The sequence below is a fragment of the Cydia fagiglandana genome, chromosome 7, assembly GCF_963556715.1.
Source record: "Cydia fagiglandana chromosome 7, ilCydFagi1.1, whole genome shotgun sequence".
NCBI classification, from domain to species: Eukaryota; Metazoa; Arthropoda; class Insecta; order Lepidoptera; family Tortricidae; genus Cydia; species Cydia fagiglandana.
This window is the reverse complement of record NC_085938.1, coordinates 10593549-10612604: the sequence shown is the minus strand read 5'-3', so window position 1 is coordinate 10612604 and position 19056 is coordinate 10593549. Positions and strand designations below refer to the sequence as shown.

The 19056-nt window shown below is 36.1% G+C and overlaps 1 protein-coding gene across 6 annotated transcripts in view; it reads right to left on the bottom strand.

The window, feature by feature from the left end:
- The window catches only part of LOC134665840 (cystinosin homolog), a 231110-nt gene that overhangs the window by 9691 nt on the left and 202363 nt on the right, over positions 1–19056 (bottom strand). For 2 of the 6 annotated variants that reach the window (XM_063522865.1, XM_063522863.1), the window contains 9 exons: positions 11480–11590; positions 11154–11253; positions 10662–10862; positions 9700–9940; positions 7659–7778; positions 3931–4101; positions 2959–3179; positions 1182–1289; positions 173–861 (listed from right to left, as the gene is read on the bottom strand). In XM_063522865.1, coding sequence (XP_063378935.1) covers positions 819–861; positions 1182–1289; positions 2959–3179; positions 3931–4101; positions 7659–7778; positions 9700–9940; positions 10662–10862; positions 11154–11253; positions 11480–11564 — 1290 coding nt within the window. In that variant the 5' untranslated portion in view covers positions 11565–11590 and the 3' untranslated portion in view covers positions 173–818. Of the gene's footprint in view, positions 1–172; positions 862–1181; positions 1290–2958; positions 3180–3930; positions 4102–7658; positions 7779–9699; positions 9941–10661; positions 10863–11153; positions 11256–11479; positions 11595–19056 lie in introns of those variants that run through there. The other 4 variants (XM_063522864.1, XM_063522868.1, XM_063522867.1 and 1 more) reach the window with 4 other exon arrangements.

The window sequence follows — 19056 nt, the reverse complement described above, 5'->3', positions numbered from 1 at the left end:
AGAATTGATCACCTCATGACATAGTGAAAGAGGTAATATACAATTATGTAATTGTCTAATAATAACTTAAACTTTCTAAGCTTCCTAGGAAACATCCTTACTAGGATTCCGTGTAAAAAAGGTTGATGGCAATGTTACTTGGCGAGTATCAAGGGTGGACGAAAACCCAGCAAAGCCAAAATTCGTTTATTAATAAACAAGAAAGTTACAGCATTTGTCTTATTTCTATGTTAATTGATCTAAATAAAATTGTACATAATTAAAGACCTAATTTATAAGTGGCGTGCGGGAAAAGGATGGGCTTCTCGTATATAAGTGGTCATATTTTGAGTTGAAAAATAAAATAAAATGATGTCGAATTGTACACATTTTAATATAAAATGCGTCATTCAATATAATGTCATCACAGATCTTTTCGAAACGAACGACTGTGTCATTCAACAACAAACAATTTAACAACACAAATATATGATATTACTCTTGCTTTAAAATTTCTCTAGTACCTACCTAAAATACAGTCTAATACAGTCAATTATTTATCTAGATTTCTAGAACATTCAATTTTGAATTGGTCCCTGTAAAATTATATTAAACTCAACAATACATGACTACGAAAGTCTAAAAATATAAATCTTAGTTACAAATAGGGAAGATGTAAAATATCTTTATAGGTTTTTTCTTGAGCAATATAGACATTATTCTAGGTAGACAATTGTGGGCGGATAAGTCAGTGTATGGCATCGCGATAAAGCTATCAACCACAATAAATAACCTAATGTTATTGCTGCAGGATCGGTTTGAGCTGCCCCCAGCCTTCATCACGCTTTGCCATTGAGATCGTACTTCTTTTCATCGGCATTCCTAAAATATAAACAAACAATTAAAATACAATACTCATTTTAAACTAATGACCAGAAACATGAGCACTCAGAATGTAATATGTATTACAAAAAAAATAACAATTTGTGAAAATAATAATAAGATCCAATTTACAGTGAACTTCAATGGACGATGTTATGCCAAAAAGACAAGTAACTTAAATAATAATATTTTACTGTGCTCAGGCATCAAGTCAAATTGTTATTTTAAACTAAAACAAGAACTTATTGTTAGGTTAGTAAAGAATACGGAACATGGTTTAATCCAGGATTACCGTAGAAATACCAAAGCCTGATACATACCAATTATCGACCAATAAAAAGTACTCCCGCCCGTCACCACTCCGCGTTTCCCCTTGACTCGACTCGTCACTACTGTTACTGTCTACTACATCAAAATCGTTGTTCTCTCTGAAATATCAATCACAAAAACACATTTCTTTTATCTTCATTAAAAAAAAAACTTTATATCCCCAATTTTTCGGTTCTAAAAGCGAAGCAGAGTGTCACGTGCTTGATGGTTGTGTTCCCGTGTGGAAATATTGTTTATGATTTCATTGTGAAATTAGTAAAATGACAAACAATATTCCTCGGATTGTGTGAAATGTGTGTAGTGACCAATGTCTGGTGTAATTGTTGCATAAACTCTCTCTTATATATCCACCTTTGTGCTCTTTAAGTGCATTTCGCTCGATCCGTTTTGTCTTATGATCCAACTTTGAGCCTCTCAATTGTATATTTTCTTGTTAACATCAGCGGTTTGTCCATTCACTGGTTAGTGCATCTTGTAGCATCTTGCGTCTCTCGTTCCACTTAATATCATACTGCCTGGAGATGTAAGGCGCAGCATGTACGTCATTGAGCAACGTAACTCAACGCAGGGGTGACTCCTGACTTCGGCCAAACTCGGCTCCGCTCGGCTCAGCATTGCTCCGAGCAATTATTAGGGTTGAAACAACTTGATGTCCCTTTGCGTGCGCGACCACAGATAAGATAATGGCTTGAATTTTGACAACCCTAAATAGCCGAAAGGGATAGTGCCATATATTAGAAATGGACAACATGATTCGAACCTGAACCGCTTAAGTTTTGTAGGAAGTTTCCTTTCTGCACGCTAGTACTATTATTTATTCTGTGCTCAACGTAACAACTAAACTTCTTTTAGTTTTGGCGTTTTATTGTCATATACCGCCAAGTGGCGTTCACCATGCTGGCTCTCTAAGGTATAACGTTGTTTTCATGTTAAGGGCTGAATCGGTTAAGTCGTGGATAGATATTTGTATCCCAGTTCCATGTTCCTTGTGACTTCATCGCAGTTCGGAATCCGTTACTTAATGATTTATTATAGTAAGTAGAGTTTAGTAAGTAGTGTGTTAATAGAGCGTTTTACGTCTATGTTAGGAGGCCCGACACCGAAAAATGAAAAGTGGATTTAAATTAGAAAATAGGGCAAAACGTCCACTTTTCACAGAGTAAGCAATCAACACACGAAGTAATATAAGTTGCCAGGTTGGAATGGGTATAAAATAAAATTTATTTTCGAGGTAAATCATACCGTAAAATATTAAAGACTTATTTGGTAAGTTACGTTTTTTTTTCTGTTTATTTCTCACTGCACCCACATGGACGCTTTTCTGTTTCGCCCTATGGTTGACTGGTAGAGAATGCCTATACCGGCATTAAGTCCGCCTGTTGTACTTTTTGTATGTGCAATAAAGTTTAAAATAAATAAATAAATAAATAATGTGATTTTATATTGATATATGCGATACTAAAAAAGCAAAGTCATTTAAATTCAAAAAGTCTTTCTAACATTAAAATAATAATATTATATACTGTTATTCCACTAGGAACAAAAGTTGAGAAAAATTTTAACACCTCAATTTCCCTTAATGACTTGATGTCCGAATCATTTGATATAAACTGTATGTTAAAATACCTAAGTAGGTATATCAGTTTATATTCGCTTGACAGTCGTTTATTTAGGTTTACTACTCTAATACTTAAATCTTTTATTTTTAACATAATTTTAGTCCCAACCACTCCGCCCCTGGCAACTCTACCACCCACACCAACTGACCTGTAGAACACATAGTGTTGCAGAATGAAGAAGACATCGAACACGAGCGAGAACAGGCCGAGGCCGAACTTGGTGGCGTCGCCGAAGAAGGAGATCCAGTCGTTGTAGTTGTACGCGTTCAGGACCATCTGGAAGATGGAGAGGAACCCGCCGGTGAAGTCGAGGAAGATGTTGCCGATGCTCCAACCGACAGTGGATTTCCGCTTGTAGTTCATGTACGCCTGGAATACAAGGATATGTCATCAGTATTCAGTATTATTAGGACCCGGGTATGTCCTTAAACTACGTCCAAGACCACCGGTGGACGGGCAGCAGCGTCCCTCAAATTCGGTGTACTCGACTGCGATCGCCAACCCGCCTGCCAAGCGTTGCGATTATGGCATTCACCCCCCATTAAGGAGGAGGCTTATGTTCAGCAGTGGACGTCTTATGGTTGAGATGATGATGATGATGCTTCAGTATTAGCAATGATTCATTGAGTACACAGACCACCGTGCTCCGTGTAAGCACATAGGACAATCGAGGTTACCACACAAGCGCTCAAGTATAAATTGAGCATAGCTAATCGCTCACTTTCATTTCAGTTTCGCTTATTAAGTTATTAGTTATTATAATTTTATTACGATAACGACACTTGTGAATGAATGTACTAACATTACGATACAAGTGCGAAAAATAAGAAATTCGCACCGAGTGGCGATAAATTAAAACAGAATGCACTTTGTGTTTTGGCAATTCAAAAAATGTTCGTCGAGAGTTCACTGAAGGTGCAGTGCGATTACAGATTATTGTGCCTGAACTGGCGATAGGTATAACAACAAATATTACCTGGGAGGTTAGGCCTAGCCAAGATGGCATTCGTTGATAGAAAATACTAAGCGAAACTGAAATAATGTATGGATATTATAGTCACGTGACATATTTGATGAGCCTCGCTGTTCTTCGCTCTACTAAGAACTATTTTATAGGTACCTGAGGAACATATTTGATAAGCGTGATGGCAAGTTTGATGTAGCTGCAGTAGTATAGGAAGTCGAGCCACGCCACGGTGCCGACGCCACCCAAGATGGCCGTCACTATCACTACGAGACCAAAGACGCCTAGGATCCCGCGACCCGCCAGCGAAACACGTTGCTCCTCGCGCTGCGAAACAATAACAAGCATAAATTAGTGATTATATAAAACCTGTATTTTGACCGTTACTTCAATATTTGAATCAACAATAGATTTAGATGTAATCCACAGGGGACCGATATCAAACATTTAAGTTATTGATTTATAATACAACACACTTGGCTGTTATATTTAAGTATAATATATCGTAGGCAGTTGACAGTAACACCGCAGCCAACTTACCAGTCTTCTGCTGAGGACTTATGGGTCACTTTAACACTTAATGACGGTAACAAACATTCGGTCAAACTTCATATTTGTGTATTATACCTGTGTAAGCAATCTCAGGGCCACTCTTTCTCGCAGCAGTTATCCAATTTTTTGAGCCGTTTAGGTGATAACATTTTAAGTAATCCTAACGATAAGTTTTTAGTAGTCGGTGACTTCAACATGAGTAATATTTTATGAACGCCCCGGGATTCCTCGTTAGTTCCGTCTAATTACGTAAGTAGTGATGAATGCAGTTTAGTAGATGATTTGTTTACACACGGTCTTTGCCAGTATAATGACGTCTTAAATAATTTCGGGAAGCTGTTGGATCTCGTTCTATCGAACGATGTTGTAAGTGTGTGCGAATGTCTGAATCCATTGGTACCGATTGACCCGTACCACAAAGCTTTAGTAATTGAGGTTAATTTCACTTTTATTGACTTGTTGCGATCCGACTCTCGCGTGAAATATTTTTATAACAAGGGTGACTACGCGTCCATAAATAGTGAATTTTCATCCATAAACTGGGAGGCGGAGTTTTCTACGCGTTCGTTAGTTAATTCTCTCAATTTCTTTTACGAAAACTATGAACAACTGAGGCACAAATTTGTTCCAAGTAAAAAAATTAAAGTTGATTCGTTTCCATCGTGGTTCTCACGTCCTTTGAAATATGCTATTAAGGAAAAATTTAAATATTTGAAAAAATATAAAAAATATAGGAATAAATCTGATTTGGTATCGTTTACTGTACAGCGGGACAGAGTACGAAGGCTGGAGCAACAGTGTTTTACTAATTATATTTGTAATGTCGAGAGTAATATATGTAAAAACCCTAAACATTTCTGGTCATTTGTCAAATCGCGGTCTAAATCACATGGCATACCTAATAGTTTAAATTATGATGGTGACTTAGTTAACACTGGACCAGATATATGCAGGGCTTTCTCAGATTATTTCTTATCGTCTTTTTCAACATCAAATTCCAATAACACTGTTCCTAATCCTAGTAATGTTGTTAATTCTACAGCTATCTTGACGCGTATTGGTGTAAGCTCTGGTATAGTCAGAAACATGCTACTTAAACTAGACCCGTCTAAGTCAGCTGGCCCCGATGATCTACCTGCCCAGTTCCTGATAAATTGTGCTGATAGCTTGGCGGTTCCCATTTCCTTGTTATTTAAGCGCTCACTCGCAGAGGGTATTGTCCCGCCATTGTGGAAGTCGGCCTTCATCACACCAGTACATAAAAAAGGACCTAAAACTGACATCAAAAATTATAGACCTATTTCCAAATTATGTATACTATCGAAAGTTTTAGAAAAAATTGTATATAACCAAGTCTATTCTTCCTTGAAAAGTTCTTTTAGCCCGAACCAACATGGCTTTTTGCAGCGCAGATCGACAGTATCCAACCTCGTCCTTCTCAATGAGTATGTTACTGGTGCGATGGATAATGGCACCCAGGTTGATGTCATTTACACGGATTACAGCAAGGCTTTTGATCGTATTGACCATGCTATCCTGATATCCAAGTTGTATGACATCGGAATCTGTGGCGACTTACTGAGATGGTTCTCTTCTTATATCGACAATAGGTCCCAGGCAGTTGTGCTGAATAATTACATCTCAGGGTGGGTGACTATTCCTAGTGGCGTCCCCCAGGGTTCACTGCTCGGACCACTGCTTTTTAACATTTTTATTAACGACATCAGTAAGTGCTTCATACATTCTAAACTACTCTGTTTTGCTGATGACATGAAGATCTTTGGGAAAGTGAATACGACCTATGACTCACTGCTGATTCAATCTGACCTCACGCGACTCGACGAATATTGTTTAAATAATAAATTAGATTTGAATCCATCGAAATGTTCCTTCCTGACATTTTCGCGTAAACATAACATAATTCCTACCACATATAAACTCAAAGGCCAATTATTGAATAAGGTCCAATCTATGAGAGATTTGGGAGTGGTACATGATTTTAAACTTCTATTTGATACTCATATTGACGGTATTGTAAGTAGTGCCCTGAAAACGCTAGGCTTTATAATGCGCAGTTCCATTTATTTTACTCAGGCTAAAACACTTAAAATCTTGTTTTGCTCTCTAGTTCGAAGTAAACTTGAATACGCATCCCAAATCTGGAACCCCTGCTATAATACGTACATAGATAGGATAGAACGTGTGCAGAAAAAGTTTCTAAAGTATTTGAGCCATAAACTTAAGTGCCCCTCTAATCGAACTGATTACTTAGTTACTTGTAGGAAACAGCATCTGGTACCATTATTCGAACGACGTGAAATTGCTGATGTTATATTCCTCCTTAAAATCATAACTGGTGACACTTTCCTCCTATCTCATTAAAGCGAACATCATCCAACTACAGACGTAATAGTTTTCTTAACCGTGCGAGCCGTAATTTGAATAAGCTAACGAAAGAGCTTGACATTGATATATTTAATTGCGACATTCCCTCCGTGAGGCGTAAATTGACGGAAATGTGTTTCAATTAAGCACTTTTTATTTATCTCGTAAGTGAGTGCTTTGTATATGTAGTATCTAAGTTATAACATAACACTTTATTTTGTTCTTAGTTTTTCAGTTTTTTTTTTCTTTGTTTTTACACTATTTAATTGGTGTCCTGTCACCGGTAGTAGGCTTTGATTATGTAAGCGAATGTTGTTAGTTTTGGTTTGAGTCTTATCTCTTTCATGTGTGCGATGTGTGTGTGTGTGTGTGTGTGTGTGTGTGTGTGTGTGTGTGATGCGTGTTACTTAAGTATATGTTTTTACTACATATCTATTTGCGAGTTCCTGTAATTGGCTCTATATATCTATTTATGATTCCATTGTCATTTAGTTAGCTGTTGGATCTCCTTATGTAAATAAATAAATAAAGTGCGTGTTGACGACTTAAGGTACAAAATAAAAAAAATATTTAAGAAGCCTCGCAGTAAAATAAGTCAAAAACAGCAAGGACGTTGCATTCAAATTGAAGGAGTCACTCTGAATCATGTTGGTGTCAAAACTGGCAAAATAAAAATAACGATCGGTCATCGCTGTAAACCTGTCCGAACTAAGTATAACAGCCGTATTTGTTTAAAATAGATTTCAAAGTTGTGCGAAAATATAGACCTTTTTCCATGAACACAAAGTACACAATTACATAACTACTTTATAGGTATAGTATGAATTTTAACATCGTTTCTTTTGTGCGATCGGTCGGCTTCCGTATTGGGCGCGTGGCAAAGCAACAATGGCGTTTAAAAAGCGGCTGTATCGTAGTTATTTTAAGGTTCAAATCTATATAGTTACCTCATATAGGAAGCACTGAATTATCGTAATGAGGGTAGCGAATACAGCGTGGAGGGAGAAGAAGACGTCATTCAGCTGCACTGGATTCAAACTCTTCGGGTGTCGAGCGAAGTATTCTGCCTGAAATTTTATAAAACCAAATTAGGTAATGACAGTTTACTTAGAATTTTGAACAAATCATTTCAAACCAATCATTATCTATAGGTATGTATGACCAACACGTCGTGTATTCTCACAATACGTAATATCCTTTTATAATTTATACTTTAAGAAGAAGTCGTATTGTGCATCACTGTTGATAATAATGTATAATACATAATCATGATAGGAGAAAATCGTGCAAAATAATTGATCACGCTTTTGTCAAACGTGACTCAAAATATGTATATAAACAATGATGCCAGGTGCAATCTTACGCAGGTATGTATGTGATTTCATATATAAACACAAATTGACAATTAGTTGTATTAAACAATATAGAAAACGAAGGAACAATCCTTCGGCATATTGCCTAGGCATTTTCACTCCTCAGGCATGCCGAGGCGTGTCCTCAGGCATGTCGAATATGCCAAAATTCCCTTGCAGTGCCATGCCGATAGTTCCAAAATTCACCTTAGATTTTGCTAGTCTAACAAGTAAACATTGACGCTTGGCGCCTTCGTTACTTACCCCAGAAGTGTACGGAAAGTTATAATTGTTCATTGATAATTATATTGACAGTTGATATTTTTGGTTGGTGACGCTTAAAATACCTGCATAAAATATCTGTTTTTGGCACTGACAAAAACCTGACGGGGGCGTATAAATGAATATGAAACGATTCATTTAATTTAATACACGTTCATTCGATAAATTCGGTTTATGTTTACAAGCGAAGCGAGGTCGTTGCCATCATTTATTATGAAAACAACCAAACTTACTTTTTAAACAATACTTTAAGAATAGGGACTGGTGATGATTATACACCTACAAAGAAACGGAAAGTTTATAAAATAAGAGGCACGCTTCACTCTTTGGGCTCGTAGCGAATTCGCCGCGCCTCGCTTTCAACTCGCTCGCAAATCGCCAGTGTGATAGCGTTCTTTGACAGTTTTTAAAGGTGGGATCAAACGGTTCACTCGGATGAATGTTCACTTGAGTGAATGTTTCATTTTCCTTTCATTCCACGTTCAGACGGCTGCTGGAAAGATTATTCATTTTTTTCTTTTGTTTCACTATGGCGTCGAAAGAAGTTGTGCGTCTCGGTATAAGTTTAATTTGTGGTCAATTGATCATATAATAATCGTATCGTCTTTATTTTAAGTTTAATTTCTTCTTCACTAACCTCTAAGTTTAAATCACTAATTAGAGATTTTATAGAATATGCCCGGATGTTCTATCTTTAAACTCATCATTTGCGGTTCCAGAGGCATTGGTTATTTTTAAAATGCTCCAAAAATAAAAGAGTATTTTGTTCGTTCCACTTGAACCCCATTTTATTGATAGTAGTATACCCACAGGATTCCAGAAAAATATACATAATCCGAATGAACGTTCATTTCTGTGTTCACACTGTTCATTTTTTGTTCATTCGGAGTGCGAGTGAAAGATGCCGAATGAAAAGTTCCAACATTGTTGGATTCTTTCACTAATGAATTCATTTTTCACATTTGGTTCATTTTGTGTTCAGACGTGTCATTTTGAGTGAAAGATGAATAATGAAACTAGAAAATGAACAAAAAATGAACCGTCTGATCCCACCTTAAAGTAAAGGTATCGTGCCCCCAGGTATTATCAAAACACCAGGTATATTCAAATCAAAATCAAAAAATGGATAAGACATAATTATGAATTTAAAAATTAATAAGCTTAATTTTAATTTTAATTTATAAACTTTCCAAAAGGGAGAAGGTTCAACGTACGCTCGAAAAGAATTAGCAGCCGGGATAAAGATTTTAAATTTTTACTTTAAGATATCATTCCTTTTAGAACCCCCATAGAGTAACGGCTGAAAATAAATATCGCATGCATTGATGCAAGAAATAACTGCATAGCAACTTACTTGTATTTCGCTAGAGAAATATAGGCCGCAATTGAACAGCGAATACATGGTGAAGCCCATGAGATTGAGCGCGAGGAAATCGAAGTTGAGGCCCACGACGCTTTTCCTTTTAAAGTTGGTGTAGATCTGCGGGTAGAAAGACACCGACCACGCCGCGAAGTACACCCAGCCCATGATGTACGAGATTATGTAGATGGCGTTGGAGTGCATTACGGTCACGAGGATGAATACTGTGTCCATACTGTAAGGGACAGAAGTTATACATTTATTGTATTCTATTTATTTCGATTGTTTATTGGCTCTGATAAATTCTAATCTGATGTTCACGGACCCACTGCAGACACAGCGGAATTTAGACGCTGATTGTCTGCTGTTTCAGAGACAGAGAGCTAATGCACATCATTATAAATAAATCCAAATTTACTTGATGGAAAACTCAATTCCGTGAACATCAGATTAGAATTTATCAGAGCCAATAAACAATCGAAATAAATGGGTCCATATTGGGTCGCATAATAATTGATTGTCCTAATGTAATGTTACGCATAAAACTCATTTCGCATAATTGTTATTGTGCTGGAAATATTAACATTTCTGAAAAATTATAACACAAACCTAACCTAACCTACCCTATTCTACACAACCCATGCAAAATATTTTCGAAAATACTTTATGTTTCAGCTGGAGAAAAAATATGCGAAAAGAGATTGATGCGTAACATTACATTATGACAATCAATTACTTATGCGATGAGATAGGATCCCGTCTGCAGTGGCCCTCTTACTGTCTAAGCAGTAGTGGAACAAAAAGGACACTGAATATTTATTGCGTTCTTTGCTTTTACAACGTTGCTGTCGCTGATATCATAGATATATCTGTCTTATTGGGGCTCTCACCACCTGTACCAATTAACACCGATGGTGAAAGTAGACAGATTTTTAAGGTTACTTCATGGTACTCACTTGACGATGCCACTCGGCGTGACGTTGAATGAAACATCGGAATGCCCCGGACTCTTCCCATGCGCGCTGATATCATATGATATCTCGACTGTGGTATTAGGACTCTCCACGCCTGGTATCAAGACGTGAGACGGTGAGAACTGGACGATGTCTGAGTGCTGGGCTTGTATTGTCACGTCTATGGTTTCGTTGTATTCGCCGCTGTAAATTGAAAAAGTTAGAGCAAAGTTTATGTGAAAATTACTTTTTCGATAAAAGCATTTTCGCGAATTTTGTCGCAGACTGTTCTTTTACAAAACTTTTGCTTAATTTCAGTTGAATTAAAAAGCGAAATTAAATTGCAAAAAGGTTGCTTTATATCTTCTATTTTCTCGGACGGATTACAGCGTTGAATGTACAATGTGTCTAGTCAAAAATGGTCGATACCGTCGCGATTTACAAGTATGTACCTCTACAGATATATCATGATATATATTTACTTAGGTAACTTACATTTGAATCAATTTGAAGAGTCGCGTCTCGTCCACCAAGAGGTTGACTTCTGTGACGTCGACATACATTTTTTCTACTTGCGATTGTGCACATGGTAATCCTGAAACATAACAAATTATATATGTAGTGTTATTGTATAAAATCTTATCTCATGATTTTGAAACGACCTACCTCTTGCTACACATTGTCAGCCAGTGAAAAATAAACAACAGACACTTAAACGTAAAATCTGTGTCGAAAAGGTAATAAAATAAATTCGCTATATACCGGTCTATAAATGTGAATTAACAAACACTTAAATTTAACAAAATGTTGTAGGTACTTACCTAAGAACAATACTGCAATAGCAACTTTAACAAACATTACGCTATGACTAGAAGATGCACATCCGAACACACTACCGCGCGCCATTTTTACTGCTTTCTAAGTATTTGTTCCTTTCTGTAACAACACAAATAAAATATGATTTTATTACCACATCAAAATGACTAGCTTAGCTTGTATGCAGTTTGAAGCATGAATGATTTTATTGAATCATTGTGTCCAATTAAATACGTGAATAATAACGGGAAAACTATTTAATATATTTATTATACAATAAGGCGATAAACTCCTAAGTAGTGGGGTTTCCCAGGTTAAAACAAAAGGTAAAAAACGCCAGTCATAGTGACAGTCAACGACGGACAGTCACCGAAGTGATCCCAAGCATCCAGCTTTTGGTAGCGAACAATAAAAATGTAAGGAGTTGCCTCGTCAATGTAGTTATTGTACATCATTAATGAGTTTAGGTAGAATATAGAACAACATGTATTGTAACATTTGTAACGTATGATAAGGAAATATTTCCCGGATTTTTAGCTAGTAGATGGAAGGTGACAAATGCGGTATTTAAATATCACGCATATCATCCGTAAAGCCTTGGAAAAGTCATCCAATACTCAATTGTTAACCTTATTCTCGCGTAACAAAGTCTAAATTCAAAATGTCTTTCCACACAATAGTTGCACGGTTTATCGTAGACCCTGAATTAGCGTATTTTAAAATTGTGCTGTTTCTTATTATGCAATACCGTATGGAGCGATAACGATAAAAGAAACAAACATAGGTTAGGCAAAACGATATAATGTTGCATAGCGTAAGATTTACGAGGCATTTTATACTTCTACAACCGTGTAACCACTACGTACTAAGTCTATGTAATTATATGGGCGGATGAATGTTTGTATTCAGAACTGAAAATAATATTGCTACATTGTTATAAAATATTTCATAAAGTGCATAGACCGTATTTAATCCTACCTGTAACACAATCATCCCGTATAAATGTCATCAACGGGACTACAGTTGTACTGTTTTAAAAACACAAACATGTTCTTTTAGTGAGAACTCTTGCACTAGAGGTCGTGAGAAAATATGACAATTTCACAAAGTTTATCAAGAAAAGACAAGCCTGAAAGAAAACTGTCTATCTATACTATACTGTATAATCGTTTCGTTAAAAACACTCCATTGAGATGGTGTCTTATACCAACAAGTGCAATGTTCCACGACCAACGACCTTTTGCGATTTCATTGTCAATGCCAGCGCACGACGCGACCCGCAAAAACTGCATAAAGTCATGCAGTGTAGTTACCTACACAGTTACCATCTCATTTATAGTGGTAAGTAATGAATATGCTAGTGTCGCTAAATGACCATAATTATTCTGGTTTCATAAGGCCTTGTAGTTATAATTGATTTAATATTTCTTTTCATTAATCTAGACCTCAGTAAATTAAAAATAAGTGTTAGTATATATTATGAATTAATACTCGTATCATTAGCAGACATCGTAAATTTTATAGCATTTTTGGTGCAGCGGAGTGGTGTTAACGGAATTGGTATAAATAATTCCAACTGAAATGGTAAATTAAGGTTAACATTAACGTAATAACGCTACTTAATCATTAGGATTGAAATTGTTTATACCAATTCGTTGACACCACTCCGCTGCACCGAAAATGCTATAAAATTTACGATGTCTGATTGATTCTACAACGACAAAGCAGTAATAATAACCGAAAGAAATATGACAGCTCAATGGTTCATAATAAACTATTGTGTTAAGTGCACTATTGGTTGCGGTTTTTTAAGTTATTTCTGCCTAGGTAATAAACTATAAAAATAAAATGACTCAGAACTAAGAACACAAGAATTCATGTCTTATCTAGTGCAAGTGTTCACTTTACTACAGAGCAAAAAACCTACACTTAATATTAATGTTATTTAGGCTCGGTTTGGGATCCATTCCAGCTCCATTCATTTACGTCCTAAATCTGATACAAGCTCCAATACAAGCTGATACAAGACCCAATGCCATTGCCCGCTAAGGTAAGTGACTATCATGTATGGCACCCAGTCACTTAACCTTAACCGATAAATAGTTACATACCTATTTTTAATTTACCAAGTCAACGTTTAAATATCTGAAATTACCTTGATAAGCTATGGCAACTACAACTTGCTTCTGTCGACATTTTATATATTCCTGTTAAAAACTTTTATTGTTGACTGTACCTTGCAATTCATCGACTAACCATCAAGAAAACTAACACTCTTGGGATTGTTAAATTTTAATTACAGTTATCATATAAGTAAATCTGCTGCTCCTTAAGAAACTTATAGAAAGGAAGGAGAAAAGGAGAAACCTATACTGTGATGATTGATGAATGAATCCACCTCACTTATATGAAAATTTGCTAATTTTAAAACGCCAAATAAGCCCCGTTTTTCCGAGTATTTCGTAAAACTGGTTTCATGGATGCTGTGAAACAATTAATTTAAAGTGTAGGCTACTGGTACCGTAAAAGTAGTGTTGGGTGTGTCCTGTTATATTTTCAATATATTTATAGTAAGACTTTAAAACGCGCTACTTCATTATTATTCACCGTTAAGTGCTAGGACAGTATTTACACAGGTACTTGTATTAAGCAACTAGCCAACCTTGGAGGACAAATTACATTCATATTGATTCAGGCACCTTAGTATAAACAGATGTTTAAAAACAAAATTGAAGTTTGGAATCGAATTGATTATAGGATGGATTGATGAAATGCAATGAGTGAAATTATGAATTAGTAAGAAGATTCTTAAAATTTTCCGACAGTATCGAAATGTGGACTTAATAGTAGATACACTACAAAGATTTTGCAAATAGAAATCTGTAATTTTTCCCAGGAAACCGGTGTAAAACAAGATACTTATTAAGGTTACCGTTAACTTTACTGACGACAATGCAACAAGGAGCTATTATGTATATTGAGTTTCTCAAGTGAATAACCAAGTATCAGTTACTGCTCATTATCGCCATAATCGTTAATGAACCAAACCAGTATAGTCACCTCATTTGTACGGTACACTTATGCCAGTTTGTGGAACAAGAGGACAAAAACTGGTCATCCTATACAACCGACAGAGCGGAGATACGAGGTCGATATCATAATTATGCAAGCGTAGCTGATGGTGCCTTGTGGACCTTAACACAAAGGTATAAAGGCCGTATTCGTACAGGCTCCAAATGGTATGTTAAATGCAGTACATGTTCTCACGGGGACAACGATTGCTTACAGGCTACATGTCAGGTACTGTTATTTATTTAGAGTTCTGCCAAAAAAATGTGCGTGCACAGAAGCGTATAAAGGACCTACGTTGTTTTTCGTATTCCTTGCACGCGGTGCAAGTTTTAAAATTAATCAAATAGCTACTTTGCAAACGCTTGGGTGATACTGACAGTGGATCTGTCTATTGGATTCAAGGAAAAACAAACTTAAGGATAAGTATATGTACTGACATATTACAGGTACCTAGTTATAAGTACAAAACAAGGATATTACCTTTTATCTTCCTAAGCTTAGATAGCGGTCGCATAATTCTATGGCCATCACAAATAAGCCTGACGTAGTTTATCATAGTGGAGATAGCAGGTATGTTACAAAATATCTAGCACCTAATAACCCAGTAATGATGAAAAACTAAACGCGGTAGTTGGTAAAGGGGAATTTCTGCTTCAATAAAGAACTGAAGAGCATCTTCATCTGTGCGTGTCGTTAATTATCCACTTGAATCCCTCCCAGGTATGTAACTGGATTAGAATATTTTAAAATTACATCGATAGCAGTCTAAAGACCGATTGATGATTTCACACCACCGAACTCCGAAGACACGTTTAAGTGTGTCACTTGAAAGCCTTGTTAGATTAGAATTATAGGTATTGTATAAAACCTTATGATATGTCATATATGCTATTGCCTAGAAAGACTTCTTAAATAATTAAATAATCTTCTATCAATCGACGTGTGTGTGCGTGTAAGTAGGCGCTACTTACAACAGACAACATCAGACTAACTGCTTACAGAAAACTATTTTTTTAATACAGTTGCTCAAAAAGTGCTACTTTACGTAGCTGTTTAGCGTGCGGAAAGTTGGTTATCTCGAACTAGTGCTTTTTACTTTTCCAATTTTTTTAAATTTATACTTGTTCCAATTCACGACTACTTATTGATGAGTGTTAATATTAGTTTCCTTTAAACGTCGTAATCAGCATAAAAACCTACCGTTAATGTAAGAATACGAAAAATATTACAATTTCATATTTAATTACTTACCTCTTCATCATTATAACACGTTTATTTTTTAATATTCAATATTGAAAATTCCGTTCTTAATAAGTTGACTGAATGGAACGGAATAGGTGCCAAACGCCCATAGATATAATATACTTAAAGACGACGTCTAACCGAGCTGTCACTGTTACCACTTTTGTTTAGTGTACGATTAACAATGTTTTTCTTATTTTTTCGCAACTGTATTAAAAAACGTCGTTCGATACACGTGCCTATACCTTCCGCACTAGCATCGAAATGTACTATTACAGTTCATGGTCCTATTTTCCCGCACTAGTGCGTAAAATAACACTTTTCGTACGATGTCAAAAGTTTAAAGGGCCATATGTACTGTAAAACGTTGTACGGTACACGTGCGAATAGGTAATTCGCAACTCGTGTCGATTTAAAACACTCCCTTCGGTCGTGTTTTAATTTATCGCCACTCCTTTCGAATTTCCTCTATTTCGCACTTGTATCCTAAATAACTATTTAATTCATAAATTGATCCCATTTGGCCACTGAATGTTTAACCCCCTTATTCATAAACGTTTACTAAAGTTGACAAGCCGATAATAATCGTTTGTCCCTTTCCGACGAATTGGTATGATGGAAAGGGACAAACGATTATTATCGGCTTATCAACTTTAGTAAACGTTTATGAATAAGGGGGTCAATGTTTATGGAGGATGATATGAGCTAGGAAATATATGGGACGTGATTTGTATGGGGCGAACCGGGAATCCTGGTTACGAGACTAATTTTGTAAATAAAACCGGTAACGTCATCGCACCTCCCGCGCTTGTGGGATAGTGTTATCAGCAATCGGCGCGTGCGGCTACTTACAACAGTAAACAGCCGTTCCGGTATTCACCACTAATCCCTCGTGCTAACAGCGAGCGCGTGACGCCGTATCTATGCCATTCAGTGATTAGATGCGACTGTCTATTGAGTTAACAACTTGTAATGTAACATTAATCACAGTCTATCGTGTGGAGAACTAACGGATTTAACCGCTGATAAAAGTCTTGCTATTAAGGACGCGAAAGGCTTGAATGATAGATGGCTTTACACACAGATAAAAATAATAATACGAAGATAAGAATTATAACTATAAAAAGGCGCTGACAGTTTCATGTCAATGGTTGATTCTGATATATGACGTGTAATCGTAAGATCGAATAATCTTGAAATATTATGGAACGAAAATTGTAATTGTCTCGGATATTTTGCTCGCTTCGCTTACATTGGAGAAGCAATCTTGTTCCTACTCTAGACTTAGCTGCATGAACTAGACATAAGGCAGACAATCAATTTAAGAATGTAGAACGGAGGCCTAGACAATGAATGAATGATACATAATAATAGCAAGTTCATTCAACCGAAACGAGCTTGCCATGTTACAGGCAACCACTAACTACCATGCAATCCCTAAGCATGACCACATCTGAGTCATTTAAGTCAAACCAACATCTACGGCGTTAATAACTCAAGCAATTTGTATAAAAATATGATGAATATGGCGTTTAAAAAAAAACTGAAATAAATAAACAACACGCAATAATTAAGTACGTTGTTTCACTGAAGTTCTTCAAGAAACAGCACTGGGTAATCAATAAGGTTAGAAACAGTCCAGTAGTTTATCATCATTAGTACCTACAATATATATCATAAAATAGAAGTTATTATAAAAGAAACCTAACGCCAGATAGGTAATTCACGTGCTTTCACATGATGAATCACTACACGAGTTACATGACACTCGGCTACACATAATTAATTTCAAACTAACTCAGTCACTCAGTCTTGAGCATGAATTAACGTAATCGTATTCATGCATGAACAATTGAACATGCCAATTCTGATCAATTTGCAACTTTGCAAATTAACGTGATAATTTATATAGGAAAGTATGGAAAATTGCAGTCATTAACAGCGTATATTCCAAGATAGGAAAGTCATCATATTCTTCGCTCGATATTTAATGTACAGCAGAGTAGATTAAAGGAAAGCGTCTGCATCATAAGGTTAAGTTCTTTAAAAAAGCTGTACGATTTGTCAATAAAAGGTAAAATGGATCCTGCGTTCCTAAGTTAACATACGTGGAATAGAAAACATAAACACGAGACGCATGCGGTGACACGGTCATCTTGAATGAAAGCGGTCCGAACGCTTTCGCGACATCTAGTCCCTTGAGGTCAACGCCTTGCTTGCGTTTCTTTAAGTGCAAATCGATGCATATATGGCGCATACTTTTTGGAACGAATGGGAAAACAGTATCATTTGATGCATCGGGAAGCGTCAACCGGAGATTGAAGGCCTACGTCACCTACGTGTGATTGAGCAAAAAAAGTAAGCGTTTAAGTAAAATAACAAGCTACTTGTCTTATAGCGAAGGACGACCATGAATTGGAAGATAACTATGCCAATTACATAAATGTTTATCACTGACATTACATTTAAATAAGGTTATTGATAAAAAACTGAATTAAACAGTGAACATCATGATTATCATGAAACATTTTGCACTATAAATACTACAGTATCTGTCTGAATCATTTTCGCATATTTGCTAGTAACCTTTGGCAGACGAATCTAATTATTTATACTACGTTAGCTAACATTGGAAGCTGGAAGTCATAAATGTGTAATAAACTTATTTCAGTTAATTTAACGTTTGAGGGAATGCAAGGTATTTGACCACGTTGCTTTTGAAACCAGAACACCTCAACATGGTAAAGACAGGTAAAATGTAAGTGATAATTTATGGCGGAGAGTACGAAATCAACGGCTCAATTACATTTTTGTAATGGAGACAGAAACCTTCGAATACAAAAGAAACAGATCTTGGCAGAATTCTTTAAGTTTCGCATATCTCAAAATTATTCTCAAATGGTTATATCACACATACTTTGGTATAGCATAGCATTTATGATTTGTCCTAATATTTATTTATTTATTGTATTTTCTTATGTAAATGAAGATGAATCCTATTGAACCAAATTTAAACCCACCTCTCAAACAATTTAAAAGTATCCAACAGGTTATCACCTCTTCCGTGACAAAGAAAAGTATTTAGATTATATGATAATAGATGTAAATGTTTGAATATGTCGATTGCGTCGTTTTTTTTACATTTAAATCAGTGCATGCATTGTAAACGTGACGGCAATGTAACATTTACATCATAAGAGATTATAACTTTAATGAAACACATCCTCAAATAATTCGTCTCGCAGTTCGCGTACCTAACTCAGTTTTA